At 45.1% G+C, this 21,560-nt stretch overlaps 3 protein-coding genes across 6 annotated transcripts in view; 2 read left to right on the top strand and 1 right to left on the bottom strand.

Annotated features, from left to right (window-relative positions):
- The window catches only part of LOC109995512 (butyrophilin subfamily 3 member A1), a 38,137-nt gene extending 29,727 nt beyond the window's left edge, over nt 1-8,410 (top strand). The window contains exons 1-11 of one of the 4 annotated variants that reach the window (XM_020649251.3): nt 3,847-3,988; nt 4,152-4,240; nt 4,661-4,732; nt 4,825-4,887; nt 4,958-5,041; nt 5,753-5,866; nt 6,160-6,282; nt 6,620-6,748; nt 7,244-7,328; nt 7,502-7,528; nt 7,708-8,410. In XM_020649251.3, coding sequence (XP_020504907.2) covers nt 4,184-4,240; nt 4,661-4,732; nt 4,825-4,887; nt 4,958-5,041; nt 5,753-5,866; nt 6,160-6,282; nt 6,620-6,748; nt 7,244-7,328; nt 7,502-7,528; nt 7,708-8,255 — 1,302 coding nt within the window. In that variant the 5' untranslated portion in view covers nt 3,847-3,988; nt 4,152-4,183 and the 3' untranslated portion in view covers nt 8,256-8,410. Of the gene's footprint in view, nt 1-3,846; nt 3,989-4,145; nt 4,241-4,622; nt 4,733-4,824; nt 4,888-4,957; nt 5,042-5,752; nt 5,867-6,159; nt 6,283-6,619; nt 6,749-7,243; nt 7,329-7,501; nt 7,529-7,707 lie in introns of those variants that run through there. The other 3 variants (XM_020649252.3, XM_065950402.1, XM_065950403.1) reach the window with 3 other exon arrangements.
- Nucleotides 643-2,029, bottom strand: mblac1 (metallo-beta-lactamase domain containing 1). The gene is made up of 2 exons (XM_020649256.3): nt 1,574-2,029; nt 643-1,048 (listed from the first exon to the last, which is right to left on the bottom strand). Exons 1-2 carry the CDS (start codon nt 1,997-1,999, stop codon nt 809-811), a joined length of 666 nt encoding a protein of 221 aa, XP_020504912.1. The 5' UTR covers nt 2,000-2,029; the 3' UTR covers nt 643-808.
- An 868-nt stretch (nt 8,411-9,278) lies between the features above and the next one.
- mpdu1b (mannose-P-dolichol utilization defect 1b) lies at nt 9,279-14,203 on the top strand. Its single transcript, XM_020649254.3, has 7 exons — nt 9,279-9,439; nt 9,885-9,950; nt 10,612-10,744; nt 10,865-10,950; nt 11,588-11,706; nt 11,901-12,011; nt 12,774-14,203. The coding sequence occupies exons 1-7, from the start codon at nt 9,310-9,312 to the stop codon at nt 12,909-12,911; spliced, it is 783 nt and encodes a 260-aa protein (XP_020504910.2). The 5' UTR covers nt 9,279-9,309; the 3' UTR covers nt 12,912-14,203.
- Nucleotides 14,204-21,560: the final 7,357 nt, after the last annotated feature.

Genomic DNA, 21,560 nt, shown 5'->3' with positions numbered 1-21,560 from the left:
GATGTCTACAGGGAAAACTCAAGGGGGTTCATTTCATTTAAAGAGACACACACACCAAAACGGAGCATTCTGAGAGAGCTGGTTTATACAGGGTCACAAACCTCCTCTGGTGTTTGACAGCGACTACAAAACGTGCTAGCATTAGTATTTTGAGCTTATGAGCAGGACAAATGAGAAGATGACACCCAAGAAAAACTTGTGCTAGAGAGACGAGGTGTGTTTGTTTTCTGGATTTAAATTATCTGACAGGGATCAAACGGCTATTAATTGCAAAAGTTGTCAAGCACATGTTGTTGCCGGGGGAGACAACACTAGCAATTTATTCCAGAAAGCACGGCCTGGAACACCAAGAAGGTACGAGAGGACGATGACCACGTCGAGCGACACAGGTGAAAAAAAGAGAAACCAAAATCGCTTCAGATGGCGCTCGAGGGGACTGCCTGTGGGAAGAAAAGCAAACCGTGGAACGAGATCACAAACACACTAACCTTCCAGAGACACGGTCCCGCTTCACACGTCAGACCGCCGTGCACTGGCACGGAGTCTGCATCGTGGTGCAGCAGCAGCGAAGAGGAAAAGTTAAAAGTGTTTACGAGTCATAACCAAAACAAACCTTTCATTTCTGCAGCAGAAGAGACCAAACGACTTCAGAGACTTTTATTTACACGTTTTATTTCCTCCTACGGGGACAAAACATTTCAGAGTGTGTGAGACTTCCATGAGAGATGGCGAGTGTTTCTGTCTGTGGCGTGATAGATTCTGTCCGTGTGGTGAAAACTCCGCCCACACACCGCCCAGTCTTTTTTCATCAGCTCCTCAGGACTCTGAACGGGACGCCGTGCCCGGGGATGATAACATCAGCGGTGCGTAGCGCCTCCTGGCGGCTGACCTCCTGTACTGCAGTGTTCATGCTCAGGTCCCTCCAGCTGTCCTCGTCCGAGCAACATTCAAATAAGTCCCCTGCAACGAGCACGGTGCCCGCTGAGGTTCCCTTCACCTGCACGCTGACGTCCTGTAAGGTGTGTCCCGGAGTGGGAACCACACACACCTGAGGGAACGAGGAGAGAGCATTAGAACGACACTGTTCAGATCATGACAGGTGAGCACACACACCTGAGGGACAGTGAACCACACACACCTGAGGGACAGTGAACCCCACACACCTGAGGGACAGTGAACCACACACACCTGAGGGACAGTGAACCACACACACCTGAGGGACAGTGAACCACACACACCTGAGAGACAGTGAACCACACACACCTGAGGGACAGTGAACCCCACACACCTGAGGGACAGTGAACCCCACACACCTGAGGGACAGTGAACCACACACACCTGAGAGACAGTGAACCACACACACACCTGAGACAGTGAACCACACACACACCTGAGAGACAGTGAACCACACACACCTGAGACAGTGAACCCCACACACCTGAGAGACAGTGAACCACACACACCTGAGAGACAGTGAACCCCACACACCTGAGTGACAGGTGAGAGCGTGTTAACACCCACTTTAAAGGCTCCCTGTGTGTTTACATTAAATACAATAATAATAATAACTCACGTGCTCGTCTATGACGTACGCCTCTCCCTCAGACAGTTTGTTTGGACGGTACGTGTCTCCTTCGCTGACGTCATATCCCACTATCATAAGCGCGTGCGGAAAAAGACTTAGGTTTCCCACGTGGTCTGAGTGTCCGTGAGTCCCGACCACCAGTTGTACGTCCTCCGGGTCCAGACCCCGGTCCTTCAGGGCCTTCAGCAGAAAGTCCCGGTCCCACGGTCCCCCGGTGTCCACCAGGATTGTCCGGGGTCCGGTGATGAGGGAGACGGTCCCGTCCGCAGTGAACGAGCCGTCCGGCTGAGGGCGGCAGTACCCCGGTTTGAGCACTGACACGGAGTATGGTACACCGGGGAAGACTGTCTGAGAGTCCAGGAGAGGGAGCGTCTGTACCCCTGTACAGACCGCATCATGGCCGTGCCGGTTCATCACAACAAGCTACACAGGAAGAGCTATTCTTCTTCTACTTTAGAAATGATGGCGGTTAGCAATAGGCTCTGTTATGTTACCGCCACCGACAGGTACGGAGGGCAGGTTGAGGACACATGTTCATATAAAAATCAAACGAACATGTGCTTATATTTATTTATTTTATATTTACATTTAAATATGTCACGAACACACAGCTCCCCAACTTAACAGGAACAAAGGACACATCTAACAAAGCAGCGAGTGTGAAATCCTGCAGTTCCTCAAGGGTCCACTAGAGGCTGGTTGCAGAAGCATAGGAAGTCACATACACAACCATTCAAAAAAGTGTTTTCTTAAAGCTCTTTTACACCACAGGTCACACCTCCACATTCACACACTGATGGTAGTCTTTCCCAAGGAGCTGCAGGAGCTGGGGCTCGAACCCCGGACCTTCCAGTTGACCCACAGCGACCCTTTAAAAAATAATTCTGTGGACTCCCTCTCTCAGTAGGGATCCAAAGAAAGTCCTGGTGCACACTAATCTCTCTAGGCAAATTTAAAGTGGCGCAAAGGACGAACGTAAAATAATGATCCTCAGACCGACTCTCAGCAGAGATGATATTCAGACATCTCGATGTCGACTGTGATATTAATGAAATCTTTTTCTCAATATTCGAGAAGTAATTGTAATACTTGTCCAGTCCAGATGATCGCGCTACTACACCGCCTGTTATATTATCTCTATAGAGATTGATTTCAGACCAGGAAGTGTTTAAATGTTGACCCACTTCCTGTTGGATTTGAACGACCTTTGAACCTGCAGAATCATAAAGATTAGGCCTACATACATACAGAGATGTTTTTATAGAGCTCCCTCTGAAAATGATTTTCATTCTCTTAATGTTTGATTTAAAAGCCTTCAACTTAAGCGTAGACTGTCAGAAAAACAAACACACCCAGCTCTGAGAAATCAGACCATGTGTTGGTGTGTTGGTGTGTTTGTGTGTTGGTGTGTTGGTGTGTTGGTGTGTTGGTGGTGTTAGACGGTGAACTGTCTCACGATGTTGAAGTTTCACATTTACTGAAACATCACTGAGGAAGGGATCTTGATTTTTAAATGTGAAGTTCTCCATCGTGTTAGAGTATCAAAACAAGTAGCAGGCCCATCTGAAGAACGACCGGGCCCCTGAACACAGAGTGAACGGGCCCTCTGCAGACCTTACATCAGTGTATGCTAGTGATCAGAAGTGATAGCGATAGCCTCCGTGCTAACATTTGCATCATGAGCCTGGATGCCATCGGCTTTTGGAGCCGACTTAAAAGGTTTTTTGTGTCGTTGTGTCTGTGTTTGATGTTAAATGTCCGAGCCTCCTTTATTTTCTGTCGTTCTTATTGTGGTGTGGGTTTACAAAGTCCGACATTACCTGTCTAACCTTTGAGGTTTTACATTAACACCACAAACAACAAGGTTAACCATTTTCAGAAAGATGAGTTGGGGGGGGGAGGGGACATTTGCTATAAACAAAATATTTCTTAGTCAATAAGAAAGTGTGAGTATTCAGGTGTAAAACTAACTAAAGTGTGCTATCACGCTTAGGATTGACTATGTTTCGGTTAACAGTCATGGGCCCCTCATGCAGCATAAAACATGAGACTATTGGATGAAGTGTTTCTGATTGTAATCTGTGATCACGACTTCTACACTTTATCTGCAAACAGATTTGCACATTTTAATTGTTGTTGCTCTGAACTGATGTTTGTTTCTGAATCATGTCATGTTTATTATGGCGTGCTGCTGGTCACTCTTGTGAAGGAGGTCTTTATTTCAACGGGTTAATTTCCTGGTGAAAAAGAGAGATTGTTTTTCTTCCTTGAACCAGTTTGAACCAGCCAATGGTGAGAGTCCTCCATCGCCTTATTAAAGTTTATTGTGAGGCTGATTCAGTCATAAGGTGTTGTGGTGCGTTCAGAGTTCAGACTCCACACAGACATTCAGATAAACACGAGGTGAGTCATCTCAGAGCACACAGCTCAAGTTGTTTGAAATGTTTTCACACTTTGAGGGAAACTCTTAAGGAACGTGAAGAAGAAACAATCGATCAGATGGAGTTGGTACACACATGGTCTAAAGGTACACACTGTGTTGTTTGTGTTTGTGTGTCCTCATCAGGTGTGTGTCTCTAAGCAGATGCTGGACGGACGATGGCAGCGAACACATCGTCTCCTTCAGAGAATGAATCCTCGCTCGGAAAGAAACAGGTAAACACCGCGATAAAAGAAGTGACGGGAATAAATCAGTGCAGGATGTCTTTTTATTGAGAATCTTATAGATATTATTCAGACTTCATCTGAAGTCAATATGAGCACTAAAATGTCCAAATAATGAAAATTAAGATTAGAGACGGATATACATTTTTACACAGCAGAGAGGAGGGACTTTTGTCTCACATGTTTTAAATTAAGTCAAAACATCTTTATACCATCTTCAGCCCTTTGTGGATGCTTTTCACATAAATCTTGATCATGCAGCTCTTTAAAGGTTGGTCCCATTGAAATTAAGAACCTCTTTTTCAAGGGAGACCTGGCCAAGACAGGCAGCAGCAGACACATAAAGTTCTTTAAAGTCCTCTCTGTGTTTCAGGATGGATTTGAACTGATTGAATGTTTTGTTCCCTTCAGTCTAAAGCTCTGCAGAGAATCAATGCAGCGAGCTCTGCGCCCTGGCTCAAACCTACCTTCAGTGAGCTCCAGGTCAGCTGCAACTTCACAGAACAAGATGAGTTTTAATGAATGCATGCATTTATAGTTTTTAACTTAATGAGTCTGGGATTTGTCTCCTGCAGAGAAAAGACTCTGATAATTTGTCCAGCACCTGTCCGGTCTGGAGCTCTTCTCCTACAGCAAAGGTGAATAAAACGTCAGAACAAGAATAATGTCATTGAGGAAATAAAACTCTAACCAATTCTCTCCCTTCAGCCGGATCTGAGCTCGATGCATAGTCTGTCCGAGTGTCTGCAGCTGCTGCACAAACTGGCAGAGGAGGTGAACAACATCAGCCAGGTAAGATGGTAGCCTTCCTCTGGTAGCCTTCCTCTGGTAGCCTTCCTCTAGCAGCCCTCCTCTGGTAGCCCTCCTCTGGTAGCCTTCCTCTGGTAGCCCTCCTCTGGTAGCCCTCCTCTGGTAGCCCTCCTCTGGTAGCCCTCCTCTGGTAGCCCTCCTCTAGCAGCCCTCCTCTGGTAGCCCTCCTCTGGTAGCCTTCCTCTAGCAGCCCTCCCCTGGTAGCCCTCCTCTGGTAGCCCTCCTCTGGTAGCCTTCCTCTGTTAGCCCTCTTCTGGTAGCCCTCTTCTGGTAGCCCTCTTCTGGTAGCCTTCCTCTGTTAGCCCTCTTCTGGTAGCCCTCTTCTGGTAGCCCTCCTCTGGTAGCCCTCCTCTGGTAGCCTTCCTCTAGCAGCCCTCCCCTGGTAGCCCTCCTCTGGTAGCCCTCCTCTGGTAGCCTTCCTCTGTTAGCCCTCTTCTGGTAGCCCTCTTCTGGTAGCCTTCCTCTGTTAGCCCTCTTCTGGTAGCCCTCCTCTGGTAGCCTTCCTCTGTTAGCCCTCTTCTGGTAGCCCTCTTCTGGTAGCCCTCTTCTGGTAGCCCTCCTCTGGTAGCCCTCCTCTAGCAGCCCTCCCCTGGCAGCCCTTCCCTGGCAGCCCTGCAGCGTTCTGTCCTGAACCTCAGATAATGTATTAACCTCATGTTTGATTCAGATGTTTTCCATCTGCTTTTTGTTCAGATGAAGCGTGGCAGTAAGAAGGCAGCACCAGCAGGGGGCAGCAGAGAGCCGGACAGCCTGGAGATCAGCAGGAGTTTGATCCTGAACTGGGCCGCAGAGCTGGACCAGAACATGGTCATTAACCCTTCATTTTATGTTTTTCTGTCCTTCTTCTTTGGCTGTTTCTGTCATTGTCTGAGTGTTTTTTTTTTTTTTTTTACATCTGACGGCTAAAAGCTTGAGACCTCGTAGAGGTTAAGAGGGCGGGAGGTATAATGAGAAGCATGTAGGAGGACAAATTGGAGAGAACAGGTCGGTGTAGGTCTGAAGGAGATGGTACAGAGGTATCCTCTCCCGCCCTTTTCTTCTTCTGTCATTGTTTTACAGCGTGGTAATAACTCCCAGGTTCTCACTTTATTGTGTTCCAGGTAAACATGAAAACGAGGCCAACAGGTGAGAAGACAAACAGGAGACAGAAAGAGAAAACAGAGGAGGAGAAACTCAACGACAAGCTGCAGCGGTGGGCCGAGGAGCTGAGGGATGTGAAAGAGGTGTGTGTGTGTGTGTGTGTGTGTGTGTGTGTGTGTGTGTGTGTGTGCGCGCGCGTGTGTGTGTGTGTGTGTGTGTGTGTGTGTGTGTGTGTGTGTATGTGTATGTGTGTGTGTGTGTGTGTGTGTGTGTGTGTGTGTGTGTGGGACATCATGCATTTCCTAATAACATAAATCATACATTTTTGGGCAATGACTGTGTTAATGTGTGTGTGTGTGTGTGTGTGTGTGTGTGTGTGTGTGTGTGTGTGTGTGTGTGTGTGTGTGTGTGTGTGTGTGTGTGTGTGTGTGTGTGTGTGTGTGTGTGTGCGCGCACGTGCGTTTTCGTTTGTTCGTCCAGGCTAACGGTGTGTCTGATGACGAGCTGAAGAAGCTGCTGTACTCCAGTATATCCAACAAGTCGAGGATGGCCGCCATTCTTCCTCTGCTGGAGTTTGTGACCTGGTCCCTGTTAGCAGAGGATAGTCAGGTGTGTATGACCATGTGTTTTAAAACAATGCAATCTGTTATTTTACTGATATTTAGTATCAGAAAGGTTTACAGACCGATGCAGAGCTGGATAAACACTGAAGCTTCAGTGTCCACCGCATGGTGACCTGCGTGAGCATTGACTCTAGAGAGGAGGGGGGAGACAACTCTCTACAATGTTTAGAATTTGGACTGCAGTACCCATTTTAACCACTAGGGGTCAGAGTTACATACTGCTCCTTTAATTCTGATATGAGATGCAGATTTATAAAGACATTTCTTTAGTGTGCATGTCATTGCTGAATTTAGTCTTGGATGTTGGCTTTCATCTCTTGTGTCTGCAGTCAGATTTATGTTCAAATAAAATGTAATATTTATTTGGATGCATGTTATAGACACCATGTGTGAACTCAGACATGAAGCACAGAGCAGAAAGAAAAGGAGTCTTTTTACTGACAGCAGCTGACAGTAATGTTCGATCATTCTGACTCATCAGGACGCCATTTCCATGATGTGGCTGCCGACCAAACAGAAAGCCTGGAGGACGGGGAGCGGAAACCCCAAATACATCCCTAACTCAGGTGACTCAGCTGCTGCCTTTACTTTGAACAACTGACTTCTTCATCCTCTTTTTGTGCACCTGATGACCTGCATACACTTAGGCTACTTAACGGGTCACACTTCTGACTTTGATGGATGAGTGACGATTGTTTTTACTGCGTAACTCACTGTGATATCTCTGTTTGTGTTTCAGTGTGGCGGTGGATTCAGAGCGCTGCAGGTAATCTTTCTTCACATTCCAACAACAGACTGAGAATGAGAAGTGGACGTTGCTACCTTAAAATGAAACGTCTTAATCAGCGTTCTGTGTCGTTTACTTCTTATAAACATTCCTCTGCTGGTAAAACAGAAATAAAAGGTGTCATCTCTACTCATGAGATTTCTGTGTTTGTACCTCAGTGTCCTTCAGGTTGGACGTCAGCACCTGTCACCCCTGGCTCGCCGTGTCCTCAGACCGCCTGCAGCTCTTTGAGGCAGCAGCTTGCCCCCCAGCTCCCTCCCAAAGTCAGAGTGTCTCCTCCGAGTGGCCCTGCGTCCTGGGCGATGCCGTCATCTCTGCTGGGAGACACTACTGGGAGGTGGAGGTGTCGTCTAACGGCAGCTGGAGGATTGGAGTCATGTCCCAGTCTGCTCTCAGCAAGAAAGGCTCCACCGTGTCCCCCAGCAGAGGATTCTGGACTCTGTGGAAGGCGTCCAGCTTCTGGGCGTGCACGAACACGCCTGTTAACCTGGAGAAGGCGACTGTGCCTGCACGCATCGGGGTGTACGTGGACGTGGGGGAGGGTCAGGTGTCTTTTTATGATGCAGTTCAAAGGGTTCACATCTACACGTTCTCTGATTCATTCAAACACAGTCTGATCCCCGTGTTCGGGTGGCTGGACGAAAACACGCTGCTGAAGATCAGACCTGCTGACCTGTCAGTCACTGCTCAGGGAATAGATGTGTAAGACTCTGTAGAAACAGATTTATGATTTTTGTTTCAGCTGTCTCTGCTGAACTCTGAAGTGAATCATTTAGTTTCTGTCAATCGTTGTTGTATCTTTAATCTCAGCACCTTCCAATGTCTGCACTCTTTTACATTAAAAACAGGAAATACAAACAATTTTTTTATTGTCTTCTATTAACAGAAGTATCTGCCTTCATAGATTCAAAGAAATGCCTGAAGACTCAGACGAATCAATAACCAGTGAAGAAAATGTGAAAGTTTAAAACATGTAATAATAGACTCGCTAGTCTCGTACTGATCTTTGAAAGGCCACATTAACAGCCAGCGGTTTTTATGTAAAACATAAAGAAATAATTATGAGGATGAACATGAAAACTGTGACCCAAATTTCTGTTGTTTTTTTTCAGCCAATCAGATTTATTTAGTTAAATGTGTTTGCAGTTTGGACGTCAGACGGAACAAAACAAACGTGTTTAAAAAGCTCTCACAGACTTTTGGACAGAATTCTTTTTCCAGTCACAAATTCACCCCCACTGGATCCCGACCCACAAGTTGATAACCACTGGTTTATCATTTCTGATATGATTTACACATTTACCCATTTATTATAAAAAAAAAATGACAACACATTAGTGTTCCATTCATGATTTAAATGATCAGTTAAATTAACACACACACACGTTAATTTAACTAATAATTGTATACATGATCTTTGTTTTGACCTATGGTTTTGACAAATGTTGTTTTACCTGGCTGATGTTTTAGTTTTTACTGCTGTTATTTTTATTTTATTTTATTATCATTATGTATTTGTTTGATAGTTGTAGTACTACTCGTAGAAATAGTAGTAGTAATAGGGATAATAGTAGCAGTAGTAGTTGTAATAATAGTATTAGTATCAATATTAACAGTAATGTAAAAGTAGAACTTGTAAAAGTCGCTGTTATCGTTAAAATATCAAAGCGGAACCTTTGCACCATGACACGGGCTCACTGCGCTGGTGGGACTCTTTATGTGTTGTACATTCTACGGCTACGTCACTCCTACTCTCCAAAATGGCGGAGGGAGCAGCAGTTTCAGATGCAGGGTCGTCATTTATGGACCCTTTTAAAGGACTTTTGTTAACTTATTTCATGCCCGAAACATGTTACGACGAATTCTTTCTGAACTTCAACTTTCTGGACGGTAAGAGGATTTAATGTGAGCTAACAACGGCTTCACGTACTCTGTGTGTAACGTTCACCTCCTTCCGGTGTCAATAAACCGGCTTTATTTATATTATTTTGTATTTAATAATAATTTTCAGAATGAGAGGTTCATGGGGTATGTTTGTACTTTTATAGGAGGGCCAGATTAAAAATGTGAAGCTGTATTTTTTATCGTTTGTTCCTATCACAGGGAAATGTAGTTTTTTTACAGTAGTCTCTCATTTATAAGACACACAGAGGTCACAGCAGTCTGAAGAGGGCTTGTTTCATTGAGATAATATTTGATCACCTCAGCTTTTTAGTTTGAGGGGGAAATGTTCTTAAAGTCCTTATAGGTGATCTCAGTTCATGCGTGTGTATTCGTGTTGATTTCAGTCATTACAGCCAGCTTAACCACATATTTTTTATTTTTTTTATTTCAGTACCATGTCTGAAGGTTGTGCTGAGCAAAGGTTTGGGGATCGGCATCATCCTGGGATCAGTGATGGGTAAAAAAACCTCAACCCTCCTCTTCGTCTCTGTCTCTGACTTCACTTTAGGATCAGTTAAAGGAGCAATATGTAACTCTGACACCTAGTGTTTAAAATGGTTACTGCAGTCCAAATTCAAAACATTGGAGAGAGCTGTCTCCCCCCTCCTCTCTAGAGTCGATGCTCACACAGGTTGCCATGTCGCAGACACAAACAACACTCAACATAAAGAAAATTGCATAATCTGATTTTGTACATGACTACATTTCTACATGACGTCTCTTTTAGTCTGAAACTCACAGCCTGTGTCCAGAGTGTTATATTTACATGTTGTTTAGAGTTTGGTTAAAAAATTATGAATTAGATTTTCACAACTTGGATAATAAAGCAACAAACGTTTATATCCAGGAGGATTAATTGCCCTGATATAGACGCTTAAAACAGGTACAACCCTCACTCATATGCACATGTTTCATACCCTAAACGAGTGATGCATCCTGGGAGAAACAGACTCTCAATTAGAAAACAAACAAAGGTCAAATTATTTAGACATGTCTGCACATTTAAGGGTTAAAACTTAGACTGTTTATTTTATTTTTTTAGAGGGCAGACGGACCATGAATGTATAAAAACTTGTTGAGTTATAACTTCTATATTTTCACGACCGTTTTGTCAACAGTGAAGCTGCCTCAGATCTTGAAGCTGATGGGAGCAAAGAGTGCCGAAGGCCTGAGCTTTAAGTCGGTGCTGCTCGAGCTGCTTGCCATCACAGGAACTATGGCCTACAGCATCGCCAACAAGTTCCCCTTCAGGTCCGACACACCACAGACACACACACACCCCTCCCCCCCCCCCCCCCCCCCCCCCCGTTTGTGCATGTTGTAATCACGGTGTGTAACACATTGTGTAACACATGCTGTCTCTTTCATCAGTGCGTGGGGAGAAGCGCTCTTCCTCATGCTGCAGACCGTCACCATCGGCTTCCTCATCCAACACTACGGAGGACGAACGAAGGGAGGTGAGAGAGTGTTCACGTTGATACCTCTCCTGCGTCCAGGCTGCCATGACAGACATCGATTAATTGTGTAAAGTTTGACAACAAATGCTCATCAAGGTTTTCCAGAGCTCAATGTGACAACTTTACTTTTCTTATTTTGACCAACAAATATTTAAAATTCTAAACTTTCACCGACAAACGGAAACCAGAGCGTGAACTCCCCCTCAAATGTTCCCAAAAATACCAGCAAAATTCCTCACCGAGTGCCAAAATATTGATCTATGAATCACTGAAACAAAGATCAATAAATCAGATTCATCCTGTAAGAGTAGAAACAAACACCAATGGTACAACCAGTTTCCTTTGGTCATGAAAACTGCAGCCACAACGCCATCTAGTGGCTTCTATAGGTGTTACATGTGACCTGCAGCAGTGCAACAACCAGGACGCCTTCAGGTGCACCATGCATGCCAGTCATGTTTAATGAACAGTAGAGTTTGTTGTTATCACCTAGTTTAACATGTTTTAGTTTTGTTATCATAATAAATCAGTTTTATCTTCAGTGGAATTGAATGTAGAAGAATCTAAACAGGCTCCGCCCCCTGTGAGTTTCTGACTGAATCAAACGGTCTCATCAGTGTGTCTCCTCTGTCTCCAGGTCTGCTCTTCCTGGTCGTGTATTTCCCTCTGCTGATCCTCCTCCTGTCTCCCGTCACACCCATGTCCGTGGTCACCGCCATGCAGGCCTCCAACATGCCCGCCATCATCATCGGCAGGGTAAAACACACTACAGCATACATGATCCTTTGTACACTCGTTTTTCATGTTTCTGCTGAAAGCGTTGGTAATTAAATTGACTTTAGTAAATGTTCGATGACATGGTGGTGGTTTTGGCGTTGGCTGCCCTTTGGCTTCACTTGTGTGCAAGACGCAAACACGGGACAGACTGACCGTGTGTGTGTGTGTTTCAGCTGATCCAGGCGGCCTCTAACTACAGTAACGGACACACCGGCCAGCTGTCGGCCATCTCCGTCTTCCTGCTGTTTGCTGGATCCCTCGCTCGCATCTTCACCTCCCTGCAGGTGAGAAAGTGTGTGTTTGTTCACCTGTGATGTTTAGGAAACACCTGAGCACTCTCACACACACAGACACACACACACACACACACACACTCACGCACACAACACACACTCTCACTCTCTCTCACTCACTCACACACACACACACACAACACACACAAACAGACACACACTCACACAAACAGACACACACTCACACAAACAGACACACACACACATACACACACTCACTCACTCACAAACACACACACTCTCACTCTCACACACACACTCTCACTCACACACACACACACACACACACACACACACACACACACACACACACACACACACACACACACACACACACACACACACACACACACACACACACACTCTCACTCTCAAACACACACACTCTCACTCTCACACACACACTCTCACTCTCACACACACACTCTCACACACACACACACACACACTCTTACTCACACACACACTCTCACTCACACACACACACACACACACACACAGACACTCTCTCTCTCACTCTCACTCACACACACACACACACACACACACACACACACTCTTACTCACACACACACACACAGACACTCTCTCACTCTCACTCACACACACACACAGACACTCTCTCTCTCACTCACACACACACACACACTCTCACTCACTCTCACACACACACACACACACACAGACACACACTCTAAAATAAGTTAAACTGTCGTCAGCTTGGGTTTATTTATTTGTTTTGTGTTGCTGCAGGAAACCGGAGACTCTCTGATGGCGCTCACGTACGTCATATCGTCGGCCTGTAACGCCATCATCGCCCTGCAGGTTCTCTACTACTGGAACAGCTCCCCGGAGCTCAAGAAGAAGAAGAAGAAGAAGAAGAAGGAGTAGGAAGCAGAAGGACTGACACTAAACGTTTCTCTGTCCACGTCAAACTTCAGACTCTGAGAGTCGCTGCTGGACGATGAATCCAACCCGACGTGAACACGATCAGAACTTTCATCAACAGTTGATTTCTATCTGCTGCTGGCTTCACTTTCCTGTTCTTGCATTCCTCTACATCCACTTTCTCTCAGTCCAGTCCGGCTCGCACCACGGTTGTCATGATACCAGAGATTGTCTAGCAATATCTTTACCTGTTTGTTACCACGGCAACAGAAACAGAAGTCCAACAAACCCAATCATTGATCCTTCCTTGTTTTGATTTCTTTTGAACTCCTGCACACGGTCTAAACCAGTTTACCTTCCTCTCCTACGTAACGCTCGATTAGTCAAGACCACACTCACCAAGACCACGATGTGCCCGAGTTCACAGTGATCCAGGACCCAGACAAGACCAAGACATTTAGGGATCGAGACTGATTCAAGACCAAGACCAAAGCAGGGCGAGACCGAGATAAGACCAGAGTGATCCAGGACTCAGACAAGACCAAGGCCCAATCTCGATGTCCACCCTCACACACTCACTGGTGAGCGTTCCCGGTAATCTGTGAGGTCTTAGTGCTGTCCCACTGTCAAATCATCAAGTGTTTGAGGGGTCTCTCACTGACTACAAGCCCTTTATGCACCCTGTCCGTAAGTGGGCATATCTGCAGACTTAACGTGAGGGAATTACCCACAGTTCATAGCATTGTGATGTGAAACATATGATTTCCAGGGGAAGCCCACAAGAATTGAAAGGTAAACAAACACCATAAAAAGGAAAAAAGGTAGAGACGGTTAAAAAAAACAGGAAGGGGAAGCCAATAAGCCTATAGGCCTATTTTGAGTAGAACTTTTTATAAGCGCCAAAGTGCTGTCCCATTTGTATTTAACCATTAGAGCCATCGCAGCCTCATGCACTCGATCACTTTCCAGGTGACGTCAATAAAGTCAGTCAGGGCTCAAGGCTCAGGGTTTAGGGTGGACATCGAGATTCAGCCCAAGACATCTAGGGATTGAGACCGAGACCTTCAAATAGTGGTCTTGAGCAGATCTGGAGTTTCGAGAGCATCGATTTAAAAACACGCTGTATCAAAGGGATCGACGACCTCTGCTGAGTTTAAACCTTTTTTTTGCACTTCCTGTTTTGAGTTCACATCCAGGTTTCTGTTTTTCATGCTGATGAATTTTTCTAAAATGTTTGAAATGGTTTCGACCTCCGAGACGAGTGAAGGTGATTAAACTTGATTCCACTCTGATGACGCCAGTTGTACGTTTTCTTTCTTCGCTCTGATTCTGAGGACGATGAAGAAGAACGCGCTCCAACAAGCGGGACAAAGCGGCGGCCAATAAATCCTTACGTGAACGCAGAACGCTAACGTACCTTTCAGATTACCCGAATATAAACACAGAGTAGTGAGTATGGATATTCAAATCACAAAATAAAACAGGAAACGGAGAAACACAAGGATAAAATAAAAAATAAAACAGGAAGTCCCGACACCGACCAAATCATAACAATGATCCAAAAATGATACAAACATGTAGCTTTTTCTGTGCGTTTCAGGTCTCTGTAAACTGTCCTTCAGTGAAACTCCTTCCAGGGTAAAGATGTTCAGAAACTCTGTTTAAGGCGTTTCTGTGTAGACGGGGTAAGCAGAGTTTTGTTCTTGTGACGTCACGCTGTGTGGCGGTTTCTCCTCCGTGTGACGTCATCGTGCGATGTAGTCACTTCAGTTGACATGAGATTAGTGCAATGGCAGAGGTAGCCAAACTAGCACTGGTGCTAACGTTGCTCACTGGACTTTTAACATGGTCACACATACACACACAGTTACTCTCGAACTCTCGTTACTCTTGGACGACGGAGGTCACTGCTGATTCAAACGACAGTCCCACCACACAAACCCCAATGCCAACATCAGAGTTTTGGACGAGACCCTGGGGCCTGGTGGACTTCGGGTTGGTGGGATGGATCTGTAAATGAAAGGGTTATTGCAGAGGAATGGTGAGTAAATGTATCACATGTTAAGGACATTGTTGTTGACCTGGCGTGCTCATGACAGTGGTAACAATTCGTTTGGCATTTTCATGCGGACGAAGATGTTTTTTGGAGAACTGAGGAGGAAAACTTCAGTTTATAATAATACCCGCCTCCGTGTGGACTCGGCCTGAGTGAGACGCGACGCATATTTAGAAACGCTGCATGTTGCTGCACTGAAACATGCTGCAGATAATTAGCATAATTAGCATTCCTTGTCCCCGGTTAGACTTTAAGGCTTAAAAAAAAAAAAAAAGGAGTCAAAAACAAAAAACAAATACAGACAAACTGCAAGTTCAACCATCACAGCGTTTTATGCACGTTTCAGACTCTTTCACAAATACACTTGAAGATTGAAAGCCACACGAGGAAAACTGCAGAAAATAAATATTTAAACTCCTCTTCTCCATGTTTCTCTAACACTAATATGTGTCTCTAGTCCGTCTACAAACCCCCCAATGATGAGAAAAGTCCATCCTCTCTGTATTTTTCCCTGCTTCACTTTTCAGAAAATATGTGCTCAAACAGGCCGTTTGAAGATTTTCCCTTCATGACATCACAAAGGGCAGTAACCCCTCCCCCAGGTGGGTGACACTCCCACAGCTAGGTGTTTGTTCTGCCCTCTGAGTCTGCCTTCTCACCGTACACAATAAGACATAGAGCTAGAAAGCCAGAGACACCCGAGCCCTTCCAGAGAGGGGGCGTGGTCAGACACAGCTCATTTACATATTTAAAGGTACAGACACAGAAACAGTCTGTTCTGAGCAGGGCTGAAATAGAGGGTTTTATAGACATGATCAAATACAGGATCAGAGTGGATTAATAACAAGAAACTTCACACACATGTTGTGAGGACGTCTGAGACTTATTTAAACTGAAGAGGAGGAGGATAAGTTTTAAACCGTCATTTAACAAACAACGAGTCTCACGGAGCTCAAAGTTTAGAAACTGAAGGTAAAACTTGAGGTCTGTCTCGTCATGATTCTTCACGTGAAATGTTGTAAATAAATAAATGTAGATAAATGTTCAAACGTAGAAGACAGGAAATATAAAGTCACTTAAAGTCAGTAATTACTTGTAAAAACAGTCCCACGCCTTTTCACTCCACCCTCAAATCCACCTTTTCACCCCTGAGTGAGCCTCGCCACTCCTCTACATACACACACACACACACACACACACACACACACACACACACACACACACACGAGGACCCCACCTCCCTCACCTCGTTACTCTCACCTGTCAGTCAGCTTTCAGGGCTGAGCAAACACTTCCCTCTCTGAGCAGCAGGTCTGAAGCTGCTGACACACCTGAGAGCCGTCATGGTGGTCTGACTGATTCACCTTCAAATCTCTCAAAGTTTCTTTTTTTTTTTAAACTAATCACCTGAAGAAGAGCAGCTTCAGGTGATTCAGGGAGAAATTCAAAGTCTAAAACGCGTCCTAAGAGCAAAGCGAGCTCGAACTGAAGGTTGTTTTTTTCCCGTCCTCTGTGGGAGGATGTGCTTTGTTCCCCTCTCAGACTAAACATGGATCTTTATCACACCTTTAGAACCAGTCTACCTGGCTCTGTGCGTGTGTGTGGCCTCTCGGTCCCACCCTGGCTTTGCATGCCAGAGGCTGCATGGCATGACGCTGACTCACACTCACACACACACACACACACACGCACGCACGTCCATCTCGTGTTCAGCGTGACGTTCATTAAGAACTGCCAGAGCAGCAGCCACCCACATGTTCACCTGCATGCCAGCAAACAGCACACACACGCTCACAAACACACCTGTGGAGGAGGGAGTGTTGTTTCTGTGAGCGACACACAAAGACTTGTCTCGCTTTGTTTACACAGCAGCTTCACACACAAAACTCCTGAAAGGTTCCTGGCGTTGTCCGGCCGAGCTGCGTGTGTGAACACAAACAGACACGTTCATCACCCCGACTTTTTCAGAAGCATTTACAGCTGGTGAGCTGGAGGGGGCGATGACGTTTATATCCTGTGACCATTTGGATGTTTGTGCACAAAGTGAAGCTGCTTCTCACTCTCTGTTCATCCTGAGAATACGTCCACTTACAGTGTGTGTGTGTGTGTGTGTGTGTGTGTGTGTGTGTGTGTGTGTGTGTGTGTGTGTGTGTGTGTGTGTGTGTGTGTGTGTGTGTGTGTGAGTTTGCATGACAGAATGATTCACCTTTTCACAGGAAACATGCTTTTGCTTACAAGGTAATATTTTTAAAAATCTTGTACAAGACAGTTTCCGTCCTCGTCTTAAACTTTTCTTCTTGTTTTTTTCCACCTTTGGCCTCTGTAGCTCTGATTGTGTGTGTGTGTGTGTCCTGTGTGTGTACTCAGGTCCCTGTTTGCTCTCCTGCAGAATTCATCTCATATTTTTCAACATTAAATTCCGAGCCGCAGCGTTTGAAGCGCCGCGCTCTGAACTCATTCTTGTCTCTCTTTTTGTGTTGATTTGATTCCTAATTCCTCCTCTTCCTTGTAGGAATGTTTCATTGAAGAAAAGAGACAACGGCAGCGGCTCAATGAGAGTCTGACCCGCAGGAGAGACAGGGGCGAGAGAGAGAGAGAGAAGGGCGAGAGAGGGAGGGAGAGAATACATGAATTTAAACAAGACGAGATTCAAACTGCAGCGACACGGTTTTGATTTTTAATGTGTGTCAGCAAATTAATATTCACTCTTTAACGAAACAAGCACCTGATTCTCTCTCTCTCTCTCTCTCTCTCTCTCTCTCTCTCACACACACACACACTGACCGCAGCTCTTTGTGCAGACTTTAAGTCACTCCTCACTTCCATGGAAACCACTTGTTGAAGCCTCACTGCTCGTTGCTAAGTGACAGGATGTATTGGACCAGAAAATCCTTTCATTGACACCCCCTCCTCCTCCCCCCTCCACCCCCTAACCCCCCCCCTTCCCTCCCAACCCCCCCACCCTCGGAGCGCAGCCAAAACAACCCTCATACATGTTCCAACTTCTGCTGCAGCTTACCCGGAGAGACGCTTTGTTTGGTTCTCTGCCAAACTCACGGAAAGAGCTTAGAGGGGATTTTAACTTTTCAGCTCTAAACAAGTTTCAATGATTTAAATTATCAGTATTTACAGATTAATTTTTTTATCTGGATTCAAATTCACTCTGTTTATAAATCACCTCACGTTCACTCGTGCTGCCATCAGAGCTTCACGGAGGAAAAAGAAAACCATTGTGACAAAAGAAGAGGTCGAAAAATGAGAAATGAAACTTTACTGAAGAGTCTCACATAAAGAACCAAACTTTACAAAAATGTTCAAAATGTTGATTCCAAACAATCCCGACGTAAATAAAACATTTTCTCATTTTAACATTTTTTAAGTAAATTCTCCTTCAGCAGCACAAAGACGACTTCTCACCGTCTCAAACTGCTTCCTGCACGTTCCTTTAAACTTTTAAGAACATTTCTAGCGTCTCTCTGCAGCTCGTGTTTGTTGAGAATTCCTCGGATCCTTGAGAAATCTCCAAAACTTTTCCAAAAGGAGATTCCAGGGGATCCTTGAGGATCTCAGGAGGTCCTTATGGGGGGTCACTGGAGTCCTCCTGAAGATGAAAATCAACTGAGGAGTAGAAATTTTAAAGTAGATTTAAAAATCATTAGAATCGATCTGCGAAGAAAAAGAGATTCAAATTAAAAACTGTAATTTGAGTTGTCATAATACGAGAGAATAAGTCATTCGTACTTCAAACATTTGAAACTTTCTGCAGGACGTCCGATTCCTCCTGAGGAATGAGTTGACAGTCATTAAATATAAAACCTGATTTAGAACACCTTCATGCTGAGGAAGAGGGTCACACATTGTGAAAAGATAAGACTAAATACTAAATACGCCTGAGTGTTGACCCCCGTCTGTTCCTGCAGGGGGCGCTGGAGTCCCATCGATGGCGGTCTCCATGCTGGAAATGTTGTCTCAGTCTAACTTTCAGTCGACCTAACGACAGGCTGAGAGCTGGAGCTGGGGCGGGTTTTAAACCTCCTGACAAACCGTTACATCGCGCCCACCTGTCAATCAGGTCAGCTACACGCCTTATTGTGAATAACTCTTATCCTTCATCAAATCAAAACTGATGATCATCAAAACATTCACCCCCCCGTACAGCGTGTGTCGATCAAGACATGAACTAATCAAACCTATTTGGTTTTTTGAGCCAGGCTGTAAACATGTTAATCTCTGCTGTAAAAACAGGCTTTTTAGAATGGATGTGTATGTGACTTCCTGTGCTTCTGCAGCCAGCCTCTAGTGGACACTTGAGGAACTGCAGGATTTTACACTTCAGCATCTTCTTCATTATTTAACACTGGAGATTGCTGCTTCTTGTTTGCAGGTTTGATTTTTACTTCTTTTCTTTCTTTTACGTGACGTCATTAACGTCCACTGAAAGACAGAAAACTCATTCCTGCTGTAACGGACGATTGGCTCCCGAAGATTTGGCATGATTCAGATTGTGATAAGAAAACCAGTTTTAATATGAGGATAACAAAGCAGGTTTGGTTGAATTCTGTGTTTTTAAATCGTATGAAAGAAGTGACATCGCCGTTTAGCATCTTTTATTCATGCATTCATTCACCAAGCGCCGCCTGTTGTTTCTTCTTCACTCCTTTTATTTGCATTTATTCGGGCTGACCTTTAGCGTTTGCATCCTGTGCTTGTGTTTCTGTTTGAACTTTACAGACTCCTCCTGTGAGGACCAGAGACTGTAAATAGTTATTCTACGGTTAGGACCTATGCTTCATGTTGAGTGTGTCTGTAAATGTGTGCGTTATAAATAAAGTTATTTTGATTCATGCACACGTGAGGTCAACTTCACAGAGACACTTTATGATCATCACTTTGTTCTTTCTGTTCTGTCCATTCATTCCTGTGTAACTGTGAACACATCACTTTCTCCTGTCGACGTCTCTGATTGGTTCCTGCAGATTTATTTCAAGAAGAGTAGCCATCATGCTGCCTGTGAGAAGCATAATATTATCATAGTGTCCTAAATGTTCACACTGAACCCACATGAAGCATGTTGGAGGAATATTAAAGTTCTTAAACGGATGTGAAGTAATGTTTCATGATTTAATCTACAGCTCGGAATAAAAACCTCTCAACATCCCTCTTGTTTGGTTTTTACATGTTTGCATTAATGTTCCTTTTGTTGCAGGTTGGCATTTACTTCATTCCTCTCTGTGACGTCAGTAATTAGAGAATCTGCTGAAGTTCTGCAGAGACAGGTCGTGCAGGAAGGTTCTCAGGAAGTTCAACTTATAAATGTCTGCAGCTGTAGACGCGTTTTAAACTGATGCACTCTCACTTAAATTAAATTAAATTTATCTGAAGGAGCTCCTGGCTGCATCTGTTCCCCCCCTCCTCCTCCCCTCCTCCCCCTCCTCTCTCCCCCCTCCTCTCAGTGACCGATTAGCCGGTGCGGGGCTCTCTCACATTTCCATGAGAAAGCCGGCGGTCGGTGAAAGGGTTAAGCCCGGGGACGAAGCCCCCAGAAAGCAGCCCTAATTTTCTGCCCGGCGGGGGGGAGGGGGAAGTGGGGAGAGGGAACAAAGCGGCCCGGGGGAGGAGCGGAGACTCCGGCTTTACTATATGCACCTGCGGCCTGAAAAGAAGCGGACAATGAAGCCTCCGACACGGCCAATTACGAGCGGCCATCCACCCGCTTTCTGTGCGGGGATGCGAGGGGGGAGGAGGGGGGTGGGGGGGGGGAGTGAAAGGGAGAGGAGGGAGAGGAGAAAGTGATTTTTTAAAGAGGGGGAAAGATAAGAAAGTAAATAATCGAGCTTTAAATCATCCCAGCCTCTAAAGACGGATCCTCCCCCCTCCCCCAGAATGTGTACTTTTGTCCCGCAGGTTCGGTGGGAGAGAGGCCGGGAACAGAGCGGGGAGGACGGCGTGAGAGAGAGGAGAGAGGTGGGTGTGATGACGGAATGTCACACTGAGTGTGTCTACAACCATCAGGGTGGATGACGTCATAAAGAAACAGCTGATAAACTGTTTATTATGAAGATTTCATTAAGAGAAGGGAGGATTAGTACGGAAGCCCTAAGAGGACAAACATGGCCAACAAATATTTTATTTTTACTCCGTTTTCCCGCGAACCAGAAATGTAATTTTTTTATTCTTTCACCTTATTTCAATATATTTATTTCGTTATCTCGAGATACAAAGGCTGTAATTTTCTGTGGTAACAAGTCAACTCTGGTTGTTTTCTTGTATTTTGATGATCGTTATCATGTGATGACGCTGTTTCAGTCAGTTTTGAAGTTTCAAGTTATTTACACACACACACACACACAAACAACCATGCATACATCTTTAGTTAAAGACCAAATCATAATGACTGTATCTGCAAACACTTCACAACAAGCGCAGGTCCTACTCTTGTGAATATTTTCTACCAAGACCAAACATGAATCCATCATGAGCACAAAGAAACTTTCAGTAACATTACAGTAGCGAGGAAAAAACTCCGAGACAGAAAGTTGGAAAACAGCACGCCGTCTACACCAACGATCATGAGGAACCAACAAGACGAGAGAGAG

Source organism: Labrus bergylta, chromosome 22, assembly GCF_963930695.1.
Source record: "Labrus bergylta chromosome 22, fLabBer1.1, whole genome shotgun sequence".
Lineage (NCBI taxonomy): Eukaryota > Metazoa > Chordata > Actinopteri > Labriformes > Labridae > Labrus > Labrus bergylta.
This window is presented reverse-complemented; position numbering and strand designations above follow the sequence as displayed.

Bases quoted from the DNA above. Each gene is read 5' to 3' on its own strand.
- mblac1 (XM_020649256.3), bottom strand. From the start codon at position 1,999: ATGAACCGGCACGGCCATGATGCGGTCTGTACAGGGGTACAGACGCTC. The intron at 1,049-1,573 runs GTGAGTTATTAT...TCGTTCCCTCAG, and splicing joins CGTACGTCATAGACGAGCAC to GTGTGTGTGGTTCCCACTCC.
- mpdu1b (XM_020649254.3), top strand. From the start codon at position 9,310: ATGGCGGAGGGAGCAGCAGTTTCAGATGCAGGGTCGTCATTTATGGAC. The intron at 9,951-10,611 runs GTAAAAAAACCT...TTTTGTCAACAG, and splicing joins CATCCTGGGATCAGTGATGG to TGAAGCTGCCTCAGATCTTG. The intron at 12,012-12,773 runs GTGAGAAAGTGT...GTGTTGCTGCAG, and splicing joins GCATCTTCACCTCCCTGCAG to GAAACCGGAGACTCTCTGAT.